The following is a 17,029-nucleotide window of genomic DNA, read 5'->3' as shown; positions in this document are numbered from 1 at the left end:
CAGCCCTGGTAATAGAGAATAATATAAATGCCTCCAAAACACGTCCTAAGGGGGCTCAGAATCCTCCATCCCTATTGCAATTATTGAAGAATAAATATTTAGCTATTCCCAAAATAGAGGCTCAAGATGGGAATCAAGATTCACTGGATTTTTGCATCAGTTCTGCCAGTCTCTTTTCTTGGATGAATCATTTAGCCACACACAGTATCTGAAAACTTACCAATGCCTCTTACCTGAAAATGATGATTCGACAAGCTGAAAGCACAGCATTTTGGTCCCAATCCTAGAAGAAATTGGATGCATTTAATTTTAGGTATGTGAGTAAATTGATTTAGATGGAAGGCAGTCTTGAAGGACAGAAGTTTTTTCCCTGTGTTCTGAAGGACAGCAGAGTTGTGTATGAATACTTTTTACAGCATTTTGTCCAAATAACTTCAAGTAAATTGGCTGGGAAAAGACTGAATAAATACTCTAATCAAAGGGGTTTATTCTATTACCTAAAACCTTATATTTATTGCAAAATTTCATGAAATCCTTCATATAAACTAAAGAATATTTTTTACTGCTTTCAAAATGACATGCATGCAAATCAAACCAGATACTCAAAATTGTTTAAATACCAAATTTCCTATACAACAGAACATTTTATTTTATAACTGCTGATGAACTGTAGAGATTGAAAGTTTCTTCTAAAGACCATGGAGATGTGGTGGATTGACCTGTGATGCTGAGAGGCCACAAGACTGCACACAAGCTCTGCAGCAAGATTTGGTAGAGAAACCATCGATTTCACAGTGGGCAATCTGGGCTAGGTATATTGCTCCTACAGCATGCTAACTCAGCTTTGCAGCTATTCTCAAGCTGTTCTATCTTCCTCGAATTTCACAGAACTCCTACCTATGTATAGATTATTTTTGAGAACCACAGGCACAAACATTTGGAGAAAACAGTTGCATGAACTATGCCCTGTATGAGCCCTTTAAATGATATTCTTCATTTGATCACTCTTCATTTGAGCTACTACATGCAGTATGCATGACTGTATACTTGCATCACTGGCAAGCAAAAATGTATGAGGGACATTAATGTTGTACAAGTACTAGTATAGCTTAATAAGTACTAATGGAAACCTAGCACTTCTTACTCCAAAATAAGATTTGTTTTGTGTGGTACACTTCTTCCTTCTGGTCCAGTCTTGTATTTTATGATTTTGAGATTTTCACAGTTTTTCTACTTTAAACCACATGGATTAAAGAATGATGGATTATTTTGCCAAGCGAGATCTCAGTTTATACCTACATGGGTGAATATTTGCACTTCAGTGTGAGGGAAAAACAGGGAAGTGTTCCCCTCCAGATATTCTAGATGTGGGGAACATGGGAGCTGCCTGCAGAGAGGTGATCCTTCCGCTCTACTTAGAGTTGGTGGCAGTGCACCTGGAGTACTGTTTCCAGTTCTGAGCTCCCCAGTACAAGAGAGATCTGGATATATTGGAAAGAGTCCAGCAAAAAGCCGCCAAGATGAAGAAAGGCCTGGAACTCCTCTCCTGTGAGAAATGGCTGAGAGAGCCGCGGCTGCTCAGCTGGAGAAGAGGAGGCTCAGGGATCTCATCAATGTCTGTAAGTACCTGATGGAGGGTGCCAGAGCCTGCAGCCAGGCTGTGTCAATGCCAGAACCAGAGGCCATGGGCACAAACTGGAGCACAGGAGGTTCCCTCTGAACACCAGGAGCCCTTCTGTGCTGTGCAGTGATGGAGCACTGCCACAGGCTGCCCACAGGCTGTGGGGTCTCCTCCTTGGGGATCTCCCAGAGCTGCCTGGAAGTGGCCTCGGGCACCCTGCTCTGGGTGTCCCTGCTGGGGCAGGGGATGGAGTGGAGGCACCCAGAGGGCCCTGCCAGCCTCAGCTGTGCAGTGATCTGTGAACTTCTCACTGCAGTCCCACCTCAGTGCATATGACTGCTGGTAGCCTTTGCTACACCGCTAGCTCTTCACAGGAATCATTCCACGTACTGGTTTTGCACCTCCTCACTTTCTCATCGTTACTGCCGCCCGGACAACCTCTGCGCGTCTGTCTCCACGCGCAGTTTCAAAGCGATCACACGAACGCGGCCACCGAGCGCCCGGTGAGGGCAGTGAGGGGCCCCAGCGAAACCGCGCGGCCCGCCCCACGTAGGCCGCAACCGCCCCCAGTCCCGTGGCGGCACCCAGCGGGCAGCCCGGCGGCGGGAGGCCGGGCCGAGGGAGCGGCCCCGATCCCCGCGCGGGCGGGCCGGGGCGGGCCGGTGCCGGGAGCCACCGCCTCCCACAGACGGCGGCGGAGCGGCGACGGGCATGGAGCGAGCCGGGAGCTGGCAGCATGCAGCGGCAGCAGCCCCGCGGCGGCGAGGAGGACTGCGGGGATTCGGGAGCCGAGACGGGCGGGTGAGCGCGGGGCCGGGCCGGGGCGGCTCTGCCTTCTCCTACCGGGGGCTGCACTCGTTGGCCAGCCGGGGAAAGGGCTTTGTGTGCCGTACGCGGGTTGCCTTCTTCCACCGCGCCGCAGGATGCGCTGGGAAGCCGGGGAGGGCTCCTCCTTCGGGTGATAGGGAAAAAGTCCCCTTAGTATACGCGTGGGGAGGAGGATAGTGCCAGGCTGTGGCCGTGAGCTTTCGGTTGAAGCCCCACAGCTCTATGTTCCCAGAGCCATCCCTCCTTCCCGGGACAGCTCGAGATGACGATGGCCGGCAGCGTGCCTTGCTGGGAGCAGTGACACCAGAGTCAGGTCCTGGGAGGGATCACCACAGAGCCACGGAGGAGCTTAGATTTGTGGGTGCTCACCATACCGACCTATGAAGTGCTGTAAACTTTGCAGGTAGTTAACCAACCTAAGTGTCCTGTAAGTCATTTTTACCTGAATCTGTGACCCAGCAACCAGAGGTGTGCTCTGCTTGTGAGCTGGGTGACTTCGAGCTGCAGGCATTGCCCGTGGGATACTCGTTCAGCTCCTACTTCTGCAGGACAGCAGGAAACTCTCTGCAGTCATCCCACATGGTACTGCTGGCTCACCTTGTTGGGAACAGCAGTGAGCCTGTACTCGTTTTCTGGGTTCAGAAGGACAAATCCCTTAATGCTGTTCTCTTCCAGGTCTGTTCCCTGCTTTCCAGCTGGATTCTCCCAGCTCCTTGTCTGGGATATCTTCACCTTGTTGCATGGGGTGTACATACGCACTGGTACTCCCCTTTGTGTAATGTCATGGAATTATAGAATATCCCAAGTTGGAAGGAACACACAAGGATCACAGAGGTCAGGCAGACTTCCTATTCCTATTGACTTTCTCCCTTATTGCTACTGTAGCAGCACGTGCTAAAATTCAGGGAGGAAGACAGTATCTTGATCTCAGACTGATTCTGGTGAGTAACAGCCCCCACTGGGATGCACAGTGCTGGTGGTGCATGAGACTGAGAGCATAACAAAACTGTAAAGCTAATGGTTTGCAGAATGATATCAGGTGTTCAACACCCAAACTGAACTAGCAACATTGCAATTTAAAAAAGTAGACATGAAATATGGCAATCTCTTTCATTTATCTAGCTATTAATTCGAATATGTGTGTTTTAATTCTTCTGTGGTCGGAGAAGCGAAGGACTTTCTCCATCATCTTACATAGTTGTCGTATTGCAGACACCTGACAGTGAAATTTTTTAAGTATTTTATGAGACCTCAGCTTAAGGACAAAAATCAACACTTTTTTAGTTCTTGGGACAACAGGTTTTCCGTTCATCTTTGAGGAATGTGGGTAAAAAGGAATACAAAATAATCATGGCTGGTTCAAAGCTCAAAGCATCCTTGATGGGCCAAGTCACTCTTAATTTACTGTGCTTATCCAGAACAGGAAAACCTGCATTTCCTCAGGAGGGGCACTCAAAAGCATTTGCCCCAGATGGTGATGTGAGCCTTTAAACTGCACTGAGCAGCATGACAGCTACTTATGCCTGATGCTGGTGATGTGTTGATGATTTTGTGAAGCGTCCCTGTCACTGGCTTGACACTGGAAGGTGCAGCTCAGCATAAAAGTGTCTGGGAAACTTTAACAGGAGCATATGGCAATTAATAGCTGCAGTGCGTTGCAAAGGTGTTCATTCTGAAAAGCAGTAGGTCCCTGCACTTCTATTCTTATTTTTAGTTCTGTTTAGCATCTATTTCAGTCTGATAAACACTTTGCGTATGTCTCTTTCACAATGTTTATGTTTCAGTTTTCTCACCAAGCCAACTGCTCCCAGCACTTGCCTTTCTGACTGACTTACCAGACGATCTGCTTTGTGCTTTGTCTCAGTCCCATCGTAGATATTGCTGAACTGCTAAATTGGGCTGTTTTCCTTTTTCTCTAATTACTCAATGGCTCAAAATAAAATTAACTATTTTGATGTTCAGCCACGGTCCTATGAAAGTATGGAGAGCGGTCAAAGTGATTCAGTCAGGGGTTTACATCAAGCCTCCCTTTCTGTCTCTGAACAATAGCATGCAGTGACTGCAATGAAGCCAGGTGCTGCAAGACATTGTCATCTTCAAAACTGTATGTATTGTTGTGTGAGCCTGTACCATGGAAGCTGTGTATAAAAACAGGCCAATCTCATACATCAGGTATTCCATATGTCTCGTAAGGTTTTGCTGTGGCTTCCAGCTACGGAAAAGCTCACTTACAGTTTTAAACCTTCATTTTCCTAATCCGCTGGAAAATATCTCTCTCTTACTGCATTTGCCTCAGTAAACACGGCTGGCAAAGAGGTCACAGAACAAAATAGTGTATTTTAAGTGACTGAATCCAATCAGAACGGATTGAGCTGTTGTTATCAAGTACCTAAATAAAGTGAGGAGAACGTGTAAGCCAATTAGTTTATATTGGCTATTTATTAATGAGATTTGAAAGTATTTGACCATCCCTGATCTAAGAGATGTTATGTACTAAGTGCACCTTTTTGGGAACTGTATTTTGGAGCTTTCTAGTAAAAATATTTACTTCATTTACTGAAATCTTTTAGCCCAGAAGTACAGGGAATGAAGAATTTTCTGCTGTAATGTTTTGCAGTGGTTTTGTACTCTTGAGACCTGAAATTTTAGGAAGAAGAAAAAGGTCTTTTGAGAGGGAAAGTGTTCTGATTAGAAAACAAAGAGGGGGGAAAACAATTGGAAGAATTTGAAGGGAGGAGAAATCTTAATATTTAAAGAACTTACCAATTATAAAGAGAAGCAAAAAGGATGGAAAATTCATACTAAGTTGTTTAAAATGAGTTGCAGGAAAGTACATTGTTCAGTCTTCTTGATTTTGGAGTCTTAAATTTTTTGTTCCCTAGATTTTTGTGTTTGGTTGTTGTTTTTTTTTTCTTCAAACAGGAGGAGAGCCAACTCTTTGAAAGGGTAGATAATGGCAGGACAAGGGGAAATGGTTTTAAGTTGAAGGAGGGAAGATTTAGGTTGGATGTCAGGGGGAATTCTTTACTATGAGAGTGGTGAGGTGCTGGCACAGGCTGCCCAGAGAGACTGTGGATGCACCATCCCTGAAGGTGTTGAAGGCCAGGTTGGATGGGGCCCTGGGCAGCCTGGTCTGGTATTAAATGGGGAGGTTGGTGGCCCTGCATGTGGCAGGGGGTTGGAGTTCGATGATTCTTGAGATCCCTTCCAACCCAAGCCATTCTATGATTCTATGATTCTATGATTCTATGATTCTATGATTCTATGATTCTATGATTCTATGATTCTATGATTCTATGATTCTATGATTCTATGATTCTATGATTCTATGTATGATTTGTTAGGTCCAGTTAGCTGTGTTCAGGAATTGCTTCAACAGGAATACTTCCTCCTGTTCATTAAGTGCATACACCCTAATTGAGCATAATGCTTTAGTGAGATCAGTGACATGAGTGATTTCAATATATGCGACAGTTCCCATCAGAACTTCACGTGTTCCCTCACACAGCTCTAAGGGTTGATGCTGTAAAGGTTTCACACTTTAATCGTTAGCCTGCTAACAGTGCCAAAGTTTACCTAAACTCTTCTTTTTTCCCTTCCTTACTAAGTATTCATTTAAAGTTTTGAAAAGTTACAGCTTTTAAATGATTTGGATTTGCAACTTGAGCCTTTCCTTTTATACTTCAAAAGGTTTATTCATCTTTTTAGAGAAAGTGGGAAAACCTGACATTTTCCCAATATACCAAAATGTGGAAGAAGTTTTTTCAGTGTAAGTTAAAAACCTAAGTATTGAGATTTTGTTAATGATGCAGACTTCATCCACTGGTAGTTAAATGCTGAGTAGGTGATGAATTTTAGGAAGAGGGAAATCTGTCCTGTTTCTTTGATAGTAGCAAACTGTCAAGGAACAATTCAAAGATATGTAGAGAAACAACCAAAAGACTGCATAGGCTTTGGACTCTGTACCATCTAGCAGCTATCTGGAATGTATATTTAGCAAAATCAATTACTATTTAGTTGAGGATAATGTCTTGGGGTTTGATCCATTCTTTTCATTTTCTTCTGTCTATCTTCCCTAAATTAATTGCTGTAGAGGTTGTCCTAACTTCTTGGGTGTGCTATACGCATTCATTGCTTTTCCTTGTGGCTCTCCCTGTTTGCCCAGGTGACCCTAGATCAGTCACAAACTCTCTGAGCCTCTTTTTCCTTATCTGTTAAGCTGATTAAGAAAAAAAATCTTTTTCTCATTTATTTATTTATTTTTTGGTTGCAATTCTGTAAGCTTTGTGAGACTCTAAAACAGCAAATACAGTTGTTAATGGAAGACAGGACAGTATGAAAAAGAGGGTGTTCATAACTTAAAAATATTAGGAATATTATAGTCCATTTGTGTCCTTGGTGAGAATGGGCTGCTTAAATTACCAAATGAATAGATGAACTGTTTATTTGCTCAGGAGGAGTTGCTGTTTATATGTCTGTGTCTGATGGTTCTAACTTAAAGGGTTTCAGTACTTAAGACTTTGTCATCCTTGTCATCTGTCTGGGAGTCCTTCAGTATGACAAGTCAGTTTCCTGTCCCAGATTTCATCCATGTGTGACAAACTCACAGAATACAAACCACTGCTGCTAAAGCCTATTTGGTTTTTGTTTTTTTTTACCTTGGGGGCTTATTTTTTTTTCCTGAAAATTTCACTTCCTATATATCCATCACTCTAGATATGTCAAGCTACAGAATTTGCCTTATTTGACATTCAAACAATGTAAACTTGAGTATTTTGTCACAAATTGAGGCTGAAACACCATTTCTGATCAGATTTAAGTTGAGTGAAACTATTTTGTTGAAGTATGAAGTTACCTATATAGATAGACCTGATGGTTGGTAGATAGCATGACTGGGGCTGGGCACTGAAAGCAATTCTGAAACAGATATGGATGTAAATCACATTCTGCTGACCAGGAGAGTTGTACTGATACTCACAATGGCTAGGTTGCAGTATGAGATTCCTTTCAAGTAACTGTGGCTTAAGAGGAGCAGAACCCCAAGAAGATGACTTTGTACGTCAAGCCTCATCAGGTGCATTTTGGAAGGTTTGACACAATAATTCATCCTGATATTTTTTACTGAGAGAGTGATGAGATGCTAAAAGAGGTTGCCCGGAGAGGCTGTGGGTGCCCTGACCCTGGGGTGTTTCAGGCCAGATTGGATGTGTCCCTGGGCAATGTGATCTAGCACTTGATCTAGGAGCTGGCAGCCCTGCCTCTGGCAAGGGGGTTGGAGTTAGAAAAGATCCTTGAGGTCCCTTCCAACCCAAGCCATTCTATGGTTCTGTGGTTCTATGATTCTGTAATATGCTGATATGCTGATATCAGCAGTGATGATGATGATGACAGTGAGAATGATGACAATGCTGATCTCTCTCAAAAGGGAGCCTTAAACATAGTTCTTGGAAATAAGCTCTTGAGTATGAGCTGAGCTGTGGGAGTCCATCCTCTGACTTCATCACTCTACTGGGAATCCAGAGCAAGGTGTTTTGTGATGAGTTGCTCCCAGTTATTTCGCTGCAGCCAGCTTGATTACACAAGTAGAAGTACAACGAAGGTAATGGGTTTGTGTTGGATCGATATTAGTGAAACAGATTGCAATCTGACCCACAGGAATTTGGTGAGAAGAAACCCAAGACAGACTAAAAACCTAAATCTGACTCACACATTGTGCTTTAACTGCTATAAAATCCTTCTGAATGCCCCGTGGAGCAATTTCTGGGGGAGGAAAGGCAAAGAAGCTGTTAAATACAGCTTTTATATGGAACAGTGAAATTTGAAACAACTGTAGGTAAGGAAGGCAGGGAAAAATGTGACTACAGCAGGCACCATACCATCAGTTGTAGGCAAGCTAAGGAAGTAGATAGCAGAGGAGCTAGTGAACTTTACAGGGCGGTGGTTTTTGTTTTTTTTTTTTTTTTCTGAAGATTTAGCAGTCTTGGCAGTGGAGACCTTGGGCAAAGCATAGTGTTAAAATAACTAGAGAGGTGTGTTCATTTGTTAAAATAGCTTGAGTGGTATGTTCATCTGTCACAGTAAACTGCCTTGTGGAAATGTTGCTCAGCTCAAAAACTCTAGTTCTACCTACACTAGTCAATTATACAATATATGAATGTGTTCCTGAGCACTGGGTCAGGGTTGTCTTTACTCTTGGATGTTTTAGATGGTAGATGGCATCAGTTTAGATGAGGCCATCTTGTTTTCCCGTGGGATTTCTAGATACATTTAACCATGTTAACATGAGCCAGGGGCCATTGATAGAAGACTGCTTACTAGGCTGGATATCATGAGGCTTGAATGGTACAAGTGCAGACTTACACAGCAGTTGGCCTCGGTCCCGCACACTTCTTCTGAGCACATCTGTTTATTAGCATAGATGTTTTGCCACTGTTGCCCTGCTGATGTCTTTCTGTGATGCAGAGACATAACACAGCAGCTCTTCTTCCCCAAATAAATGTGCTTACTGTGTTTTTATGTATTACACTCAGAAACTTCAGGTTGTGCTAGCAGCTACTGATATTCAGTGTCTCTTTCCCCTTCCTGGGTATTCTAAGGCTTTGCATTAATAATCATCAGTGAATAATGCAGTCTGACCTCGAAGGCCTGCTTAGGATCTTTTATACGTGGGATGGTCTTACACTCCTTGATAATACACACTCCTGATGCTTCAGCAGCTCTGGTGGGAATCTTAGTCCTGCATTTATCTCAAGCTTCTGCATTATTACTTTAATGTCTCTTGACATGTTCACAGCTCCTCTTTGCTGCTGGGCTGACTGCTGGGTATGGATTCTTTGCCCTCTTTTCAGCACCTCCTACTGTTTCAATGTCCTTTTTGATCATTTTTCCCTCATTATGTGCCTGTAAAAGTAACAGTTGTCCATTTGTTTGATTTCTGTCCTGAATGTCTCTTTCCTTTTATCTAAACTGTAATATCTATTGGTAGCACAGAGGAAATAGCTCGTTGCAAGACCATGTAATTGTCTGGGAACCTCTGGGCAATATGGCTCCAGTCTTTCACCATTAAAGTTAGAGAGTGCTTTACTCTTGAGTTATCCTAATGGGAGAATTTCTCCCAGGGGAATTGATAGGAGCTAAGACTCAGGATGTTTATAACAGGGATGGAAAGGATGGGGAGGGATAAAATTGCTTTGCATCCATGGAGTCCACATGACTCAGGAGTTGTTTATTTCTGTAGTGAATTTAGAATTCAGTATCCTACAAAAATTACTATAAGAAAAAAATATTTTCTATTTTATAAGTCACTAAACCATTACACACCATGAATCTGAGTGGTTTGTGCTAATGTGCTGAAAACATTAAAAATTCTACTCACTGTCATTTTTGCTCTCAAGGACTAGATTCAAGACAAAATAGATTTGGGGAAAAAATGGAGTCAGAGGGAGGACAAAAGGCAACGTGTATGGTTTGAGAGTACAAAGAGAGACTCATATTCATGCCGTTAGGTTTTAGGCATGTAGCTGGGGGTCCTTCAGTATCTTTTCCATACAAACATTAAGGGAAAAACACACTTCAGACGTCTCATTATCAACCATAGGTGGAGCTAAGGGAGAGTGCAGCCCTTATTTTGTCATGTGAGGTTGACATAAGCCTTTGTGCTTAATTATCTTTTTTAATTTTTTTAATTCCATGTATGTCAGTTATGCAACAAACATGAATTAAATACTAGCTTGAACCATATTAGAATTACAGAAGGCCCCCAATACAATTCTAAAGCCTATTAAAATGCATCTGTGCAATTAGTCTCTGAGCACACTGTTGTCTCCTCCCTTCACACTCCCCATCTTTTTATTTTTCCTCTTGTCTCATTTTTCATGGCCTGCCTGTATGCAGAATGCAGCTCCTTGGTTCGGGACTCATTAATTCTCCATGCCCGATAATGCGCCTGCAGCACTTTGGGATAATAAAATAACAGTGTGAAGTAACAGAAAGCTGCTTCCACTTGCAGTAAGCAGAAGACGAAGCATTGTCTTGCTCCTCTATGAAATACAAGCAACGCAGATTCATATGGAATTAGCTATGAACTACTGAACACAGATACATGCAGGGACAGCCCTGGGCTGTTTACTAACAGAAGTGCAGATTAAACGAATCCTTGCTCGGGATGCTTGGAGGCAGCTGGATGGATATTGCTTGCCTCTGGGCTTGTGAAGAAAGAGGGCTGTGTTAAATTAACAGTTTTAACACCTTCCCAAATATACACGCTGCCAAATGATACCCACATGATTTTCTTCTGAAAATACCCCACAGCTTTATGCCCCATACAGCACCAGCCCCTGCAATTGTCTTATCCCCTTGGAAGCTGAAAAAAGAGCATCTCCCTCTCTGCCTGTGCCATTTCTACCTCCACCTTTCCCAGCTGTACAAGTGTCTGGGGGAAGTGTGGTTGAGAGGTAACATTTTATTTGTGAAGGAGATGCAGTGCAGGGGGGGGTGCATGGGTATTGTAAAAAATTCAAGGGAGTCATTTTTTACTAGCCCTTCAGGATGGGGTAGTTCCTTGTGCACCTGCTCACCTGAACAAGCAGACTTGGCATCTGACCTTCAGGTTACTGAGTGCTAAGCATGGGACTGTGAAATAGAGGGATGACTGTTTTTGCTTTGTTTCCTCTGCAGAGATAAGTTCATATCAGAACCCAAATCAACTGTTATAGTTGTTGGGGATTTATTGCTTATATTCCCTTGGATGCCTGAGAGCCTGGATTGTGAAGGTATCCTGAGAATATGCTTAGATGGTATCAATTTCCAGAAAAATATCTTAGGAGTCAAGGCTCACATGCTTTTTTGATTTAAAGAAATATTGCAAACTTGTTGCAATTATTTATATAAAACAAGCAGTTAGATTTGGATTCAAGAATTGTGGTTTGGTTCCCTAAACAGTTTGCAGGGCACTGCAGGGTAAACATGCAAGAAGGTAATAGTGGCAGAGCATTCTGTGGGGCTATTCTCGGGCACTTGGAGAATAAGGGAGTGGAGGATCCATGAATGAGCTTCAAAATCTAAACACTCAGAGTCATCTGGAGGGACTCGGAAATGAATTTATTTGTTGGGTTTTTTTAAGTGTATTCAGTGTTGACATATTTGTTTTGCTTCATTATTTGTGGATCTTTGGGAAACAAACGGGTCATGTTTGTGACTTTTAAGCAGCACAGAACAGAGCATTCAGAAGTTTGGTGTTATTTGTACGCAAAGTTTTTTGCACTGTTGCTTGAAATACTTAACAGCTCTGACACTGGTGTAGGAGAAGTGGCACATGAGCCAGCAGTGTGCTCTTGCAGCCTGGAAGGCCAACAGTATCCTGGGCTGCGTTGGAAGAGGGGTGGCCAGCAGGGAGTGGGAGGAGATTGTCCCCCTCTACTCTGCCATCGTGAGGCCACATCTGCTGCCCCAAACACAGGAAAGACGTGGAGCTGTTGGAGCATGTCCAGAGGAGAACTACAAAGATGCTCAGAGCACTGGTGCACCGCTACTGTGAAGAAAGGCTGAGGGAGTTAAGCTTGTTTAGCTTGGAGAAGAGAAGGCCCCAAAGAGACCTTGTTGTGGCCTTCCAGTACTTTAAGGGAGCTTATAAGCAGGAGGGGGAGCAACTTTTTACACAAGTAGATAGTGATAGGACAGAAGGAAATGTCTTTAAAATAAGAGAAGGTAGATTTAGATTAGATGTTCAGAATAAATTTTTGGCAGGGTGTGATGAGACACTGGCACAGCTGCCCAGAGAAGCTGTGGGTGCCCCATCCCTGGAGGCACTCAAGGCCAGGTTGGATGGGGCCCTGGGCAGCCTGAGCTGCTGGGTGGCAGCCCTGACCACAGCTGGGTGTTAGAACTAGATGATCTTTAAGAACCCTTCCAACATAAGCCATTCTATGAATCTGTGATTCTACAATGTTTTCATGAACAATCCTATATGCACTGACATACGACCTCTAGCCAATGGTTTTGCTGAGAGTTGTATTGAAGAGGGAAAGGGTTTCCTAGAGCAAAAAGCCTTATAATGTGTCCAGAGAGGTGAGGTGAGAGAGGTGATCCTGCCTCTCTGCTCTGTGATGGTGAGGCTTCACCTGGAGTATTGCATCCAAATATCCTCAGTACAGGAGAGACATCGAGCTGTCAGAGTGCATCCAGAGGAGGGCCACCAAAATGATCCAAGAGATGGAATTCCTCTCCTACAAACACAGGCTGAAAGAGCTGGGGCTGTTCAGCTAGAGAAGAGAAGGCTCCGGGAGACCTGGTTGGCCTTTCAGTATTAAAAGGAGGCTGTAAAAGACTGTATGATAATCTAAATGCTCACAGTTCTCTCTTTTGATGTTCACTGCCAGTTGTATCCAAAGAACAATAAAAATTCTACTTTGCAAATAGAATTCTCTTCAAAAAATACATCACAGCAGCTTGAGACGAAAGATGAGGAATAGAGTCAAAATCAGGTAGACTTTTGTTCCTAACCTGCCTCTGAAGTGGCCTATTTATTTCCTCAGAGGGCCTCCTAAACTTTATCTTTATGCCTGAAGAGCAGTAGAATGTTTGCCACTTCCATTCCTAAATAAAACCTCAGTGCTTTAAATAAATATTTTCAAAATTCATACATAATACTTGTTTTTCTGAGGCCATGTTCAAAACTTGTTCCTGTTGTTATTACCTTAGTGAAAAACAAAACCAAAAACAAATGTTCTCAAAACTAATTTAATATGAAACGTGAATTAAATTTGGTACATTTTTAGTGATCTTTTCTATTTGTCTTGCAGGTCTGAGTACAGCCGCATGTCCTCCACCAGCAGTGAGTACAACTTTCAGACTTTTTTTGTAATGGAATCTCAGCTTCTTGTTTTCCTAACTGCTACTATTTATAAACATCAGCCTTATGTTATGATAGAGTTCATATTGACACCGTGAGGCCCCCATTCCAGTTCTTCTTGGATCTATGTCTAGAGGCAGCATATAAATTAAGCTAATGGGATGTTCATGACTAAAATACAAGCCGTGTGTAAAATCATAAATATTAGAGGTGATACGAATGGAAAGCAAAATGAGAACAAAATCTGTAAATATGGCTTGGCCTATTTGAATGGGTCCTGCAGCCAAATGAGTCTGTATTGCTGAATGACATTAGAGCTGGGGGATGTAGAAATAATTTAATGCTTTTTGCAAGCTGATGCCAAGGAAGTACTTGAGAACAAATCCTAGGAAGCTTTTCTTTGATTTCAAAGGCAATAGATAATGTAGTAAGTGTCACAGTCTTTCTAGGTGTTTAGGGTAATTGAATTTCATCTTATCTTAGTATCTGGATTATTTTTCTTTCTTTTTTCACCAAAGCAAAATGGTGTTGCGAAAGCAATATCAAGTGGCACTTTTTCAGTCCTCTATCTTCCCACTCAAACCATTTTCTTAGTTGTAGGACATACTGTACCTCACACCTGCATACAGTGCAAGATGATACCTGTCTCCCTGGTACACACATAGACTACAATTTTATTTATGCCAAGTAAGCAAATGAAGAATTCAGAGATGACAAATTGCATTTTATAATCTGGATCTTTATGCACCATGAAAATCAGAGGAGAAGAAAGCCATCAGTTTTTTTTTCATTCACACATTTGTGCTGAAGCACGGGGAGGTTTGTTTTCCATCTCCCATGATTTTCAATGGAGGGCTTTTATTGATTTCAGCAAGCACTGGATCAGACAGTGTTCGTAATGTCTGGCTCCTGAGCTGATGTGACTAGCAGGGAGCTTGCTGCCTTTTCCCCATCTGCTCTGTTTGTGTGCATACATCTGAGAAAAAGAGTTCAATGCACCTTTTTCCTAAACTTTGTTGTTTAAATACATTTCTGGCTTCCCACTGGAAGACAGAATTTGTGAAATGATTGAGAGGTAGAATCCAGCCAAATAACTTTTTTTGTATTTTTGGAATTTGCCAGGTTAATGCAGTTGTGTGCCCTTCCTCTCAAATCACACTTTTGGCTGATCATTTGGGGCTGCCTAGTAAGCATGTTTATTTGGCAATTACATTTAGAAGATGAGGATTGAGAAAGTCACTTATATCCCATCAGGTTTTGTCCCTTACAATTTTGGTGTGGCTGCTATGCGTTTTACAAATAAAGGTAACACTAAGTTTGTAATTCTTCATTTTTATTAAATTAGCAGTTTGTACATGTAATGTTTAGTTGTATGGCAGCTACAGTTTGCTATGCTGAATGTTGTCACCTCAGTGTCTTGCTGACCGGACCGAGGCTGTCCATATGAATATGTGAGGATTACAGTTGCATTTCATCACTGGTGATTTGTCAGTACAAGGATGTTTATCATTCCAGTACAGACATAAATGTTCAGGAGACAGGGCTGTCTCTTTCTTCTTCTTTTCTGCTTCCAAAGCAAATTATATTGTTACGACTTCACAAGTAGCAGTATTTAACTTTGCATTTTGTGGTGTTTGTGTGGTCACTTTGGTCAGACAGTGAGAGAGAAACCGTAACATTGATGTAAAAGAAGTTAAGCAAAATACAAGTGCTTTTGTGCTGGAGGCTGGAAGACAGAGAGTGCATAATGCATTTGAAGAAAAGATTACTGGGAAACAGATATTAAAAAAAAACCACACCATGATTAACCATTTTAATTTATGCAGGGAAAAGACAGATTCAGAAAATGGCTCCTCTTATAATACAGAACCAGTGTAATCCATGGTGCCATCAGAATCTAAGTTAATACCAAATAAGCTATAGAGTTGAAAAGCGAAGAGTCTCTATTATCTAGCTGCTTCATTTGAAGTTCCTGTTCTAATGAAGTGGAGCTTATCTGAGCTGGGAGCATTACAGGTTCATTTGGTTTTGCAGAGGTCTTATTCTCTGGAGCCAACGAGGATCTGATTTCAACATTTAATAAATGAATAATTCTGTCTTGTGAAATTCTGGATAAGCTCCTCTGTACAAAGGTTTTACACAGACATGCCCAAGGAAGGGACAGGAAAGCTCTGGCAGGTGAATTGATAGATGTCTTCACTGCTCCCTGCAAGGACAGCAGCTGAACAAACCAGTGCCGAGGCCCATGGGAATGCTGAAGCTGTGGGAGAAGGCTCTCCCAGGTCAGAAGTGAGTATCTTGGGCTGCTTTGTGGCAATGGAAGAAGCATTCTGTACAGGCATTATTTAATTTTTATTTTGTTTTCCTCAGGCAGTTTTTGTGAGAGACATTTACCAGTTTAAAGGCTTCTCTGGTGTGCTGTGTCAGCCTTTGGTCTAAGGCAGCATCTCAGTCCTTTTGTTCTTTGCCATTGCGATCCGGCTTTGGGTAACCAAAGAATGCTCTTCAATTGTCTATCGTTGGTGTTTTGTATAGCAGTTACTTTGGGACAGAATGCTGAAGTTTGCAGAGCACATCTGAGTTAATTTCTCTAGGAAAATGGGCCACTCTTGCCCATGCCGCTCCGGCTGTTGCTGCAATGACTGTGGGCCTTTTCCCTTTTCTATTCATTGAGCAGAATAAATAGTCCAAGAAAACCTGCTTACTAGATGCTAGGTTGTGAGGCATTATGAGGCTTTGAAAGGTTCAGCAGTGTGATTTCATAGAAGGTAAGTGCTAAATTAATTCTAACATTCTTTTCCTTTTCTGAATTCTAATGTGCATAACCCACATTTTCCTTTGTTCTTTAGCAGGAGGTGTGCTTCATCTCAATAGGATGTTTTGCTCATTGGTGTGCTCTTCCTTAATCTAGCAAATGCAATAATCTTTTTTTTGCTCATATTTTCAATTACCTTTTCAATTACAGTTTTCAGTTACCATTAGGGGATCCCTAATCATATATAAGAGGCAATTGTGCTAGGCATTTTACAAACACAGAATAGACTTATACCCAAAGTGCATAATAGAGAAATATAAAGGCCATTGGCAGCTTATGGATGCAGGTAGTTGAATCACAAAGAGATAATTAATTATTGTTGGTCAGCACAGTGAGGAACAGTCTCTGCACATCAACACTGTGGTTACTTTCAAGTTGCTTTCATCTGTACATTTCAGGGATGACTTTCAAGCAGGAAGAAGGCTTTGATGGAGCCTGCTTACCTGCTCCTCTGGGCAGTCTTCACTTTTATGGTAACAGAACTTCAGAAAGACTCAAACCAGAAGTAGGCATTTTGAAGAAAGATTTTTGTGATTTGTAACATTAAGCATTCCACACTTAGGGAGATGTGGGGGACAATTTAACCAGGATGTCTTAGAAATAACAGTAAAAGTAAGTAGTACTTTTTACACCACTGATATTATTCGCCTAGGCAATCAGTAGGGAACTACTTAGATACATTTTGTGCTGTTTCAGCTGAGTCATAAATGAAGCACAGGCTGGCCCTGTGGGAAAAGACACAAGCTTGTAGCAGATTGTAAAGCATTTGAGATAACAAAACCATGTAGCAACACTGTGCTTCATGCTATGCAAGGTAAAAGAGGCTTGTCACCCGCCTGCTTTGCTGTTGGAAAGCTGGTAATTCACCTTCCTCTGCTCCTTTCACTTAGCAGCTAGGAAATAATTCAGTGTTTCT

At 42.3% G+C, this 17,029-nt stretch overlaps 1 protein-coding gene across 1 annotated transcript in view; it reads left to right on the top strand.

Moving 5' to 3' along the window:
- Positions 1-2,357: 2,357 nt before the first annotated feature.
- FAM124A (family with sequence similarity 124 member A) overlaps positions 2,358-17,029 on the top strand; it is a gene marked incomplete at both ends in the record, with an annotated part of 37,102 nt that continues 22,430 nt past the window's right edge. The window contains 2 exons of the mRNA XM_079535028.1: positions 2,358-2,422; positions 13,249-13,280. Coding sequence (XP_079391154.1) covers positions 2,358-2,422; positions 13,249-13,280 — 97 coding nt within the window. The remainder of the gene's footprint in view (positions 2,423-13,248; positions 13,281-17,029) is intronic.

Source organism: Tetrao urogallus (genome assembly GCF_951394365.1).
Source record: "Tetrao urogallus genome assembly, chromosome: 1".
Lineage (NCBI taxonomy): Eukaryota > Metazoa > Chordata > Aves > Galliformes > Phasianidae > Tetrao > Tetrao urogallus.
This window is presented reverse-complemented; position numbering and strand designations above follow the sequence as displayed.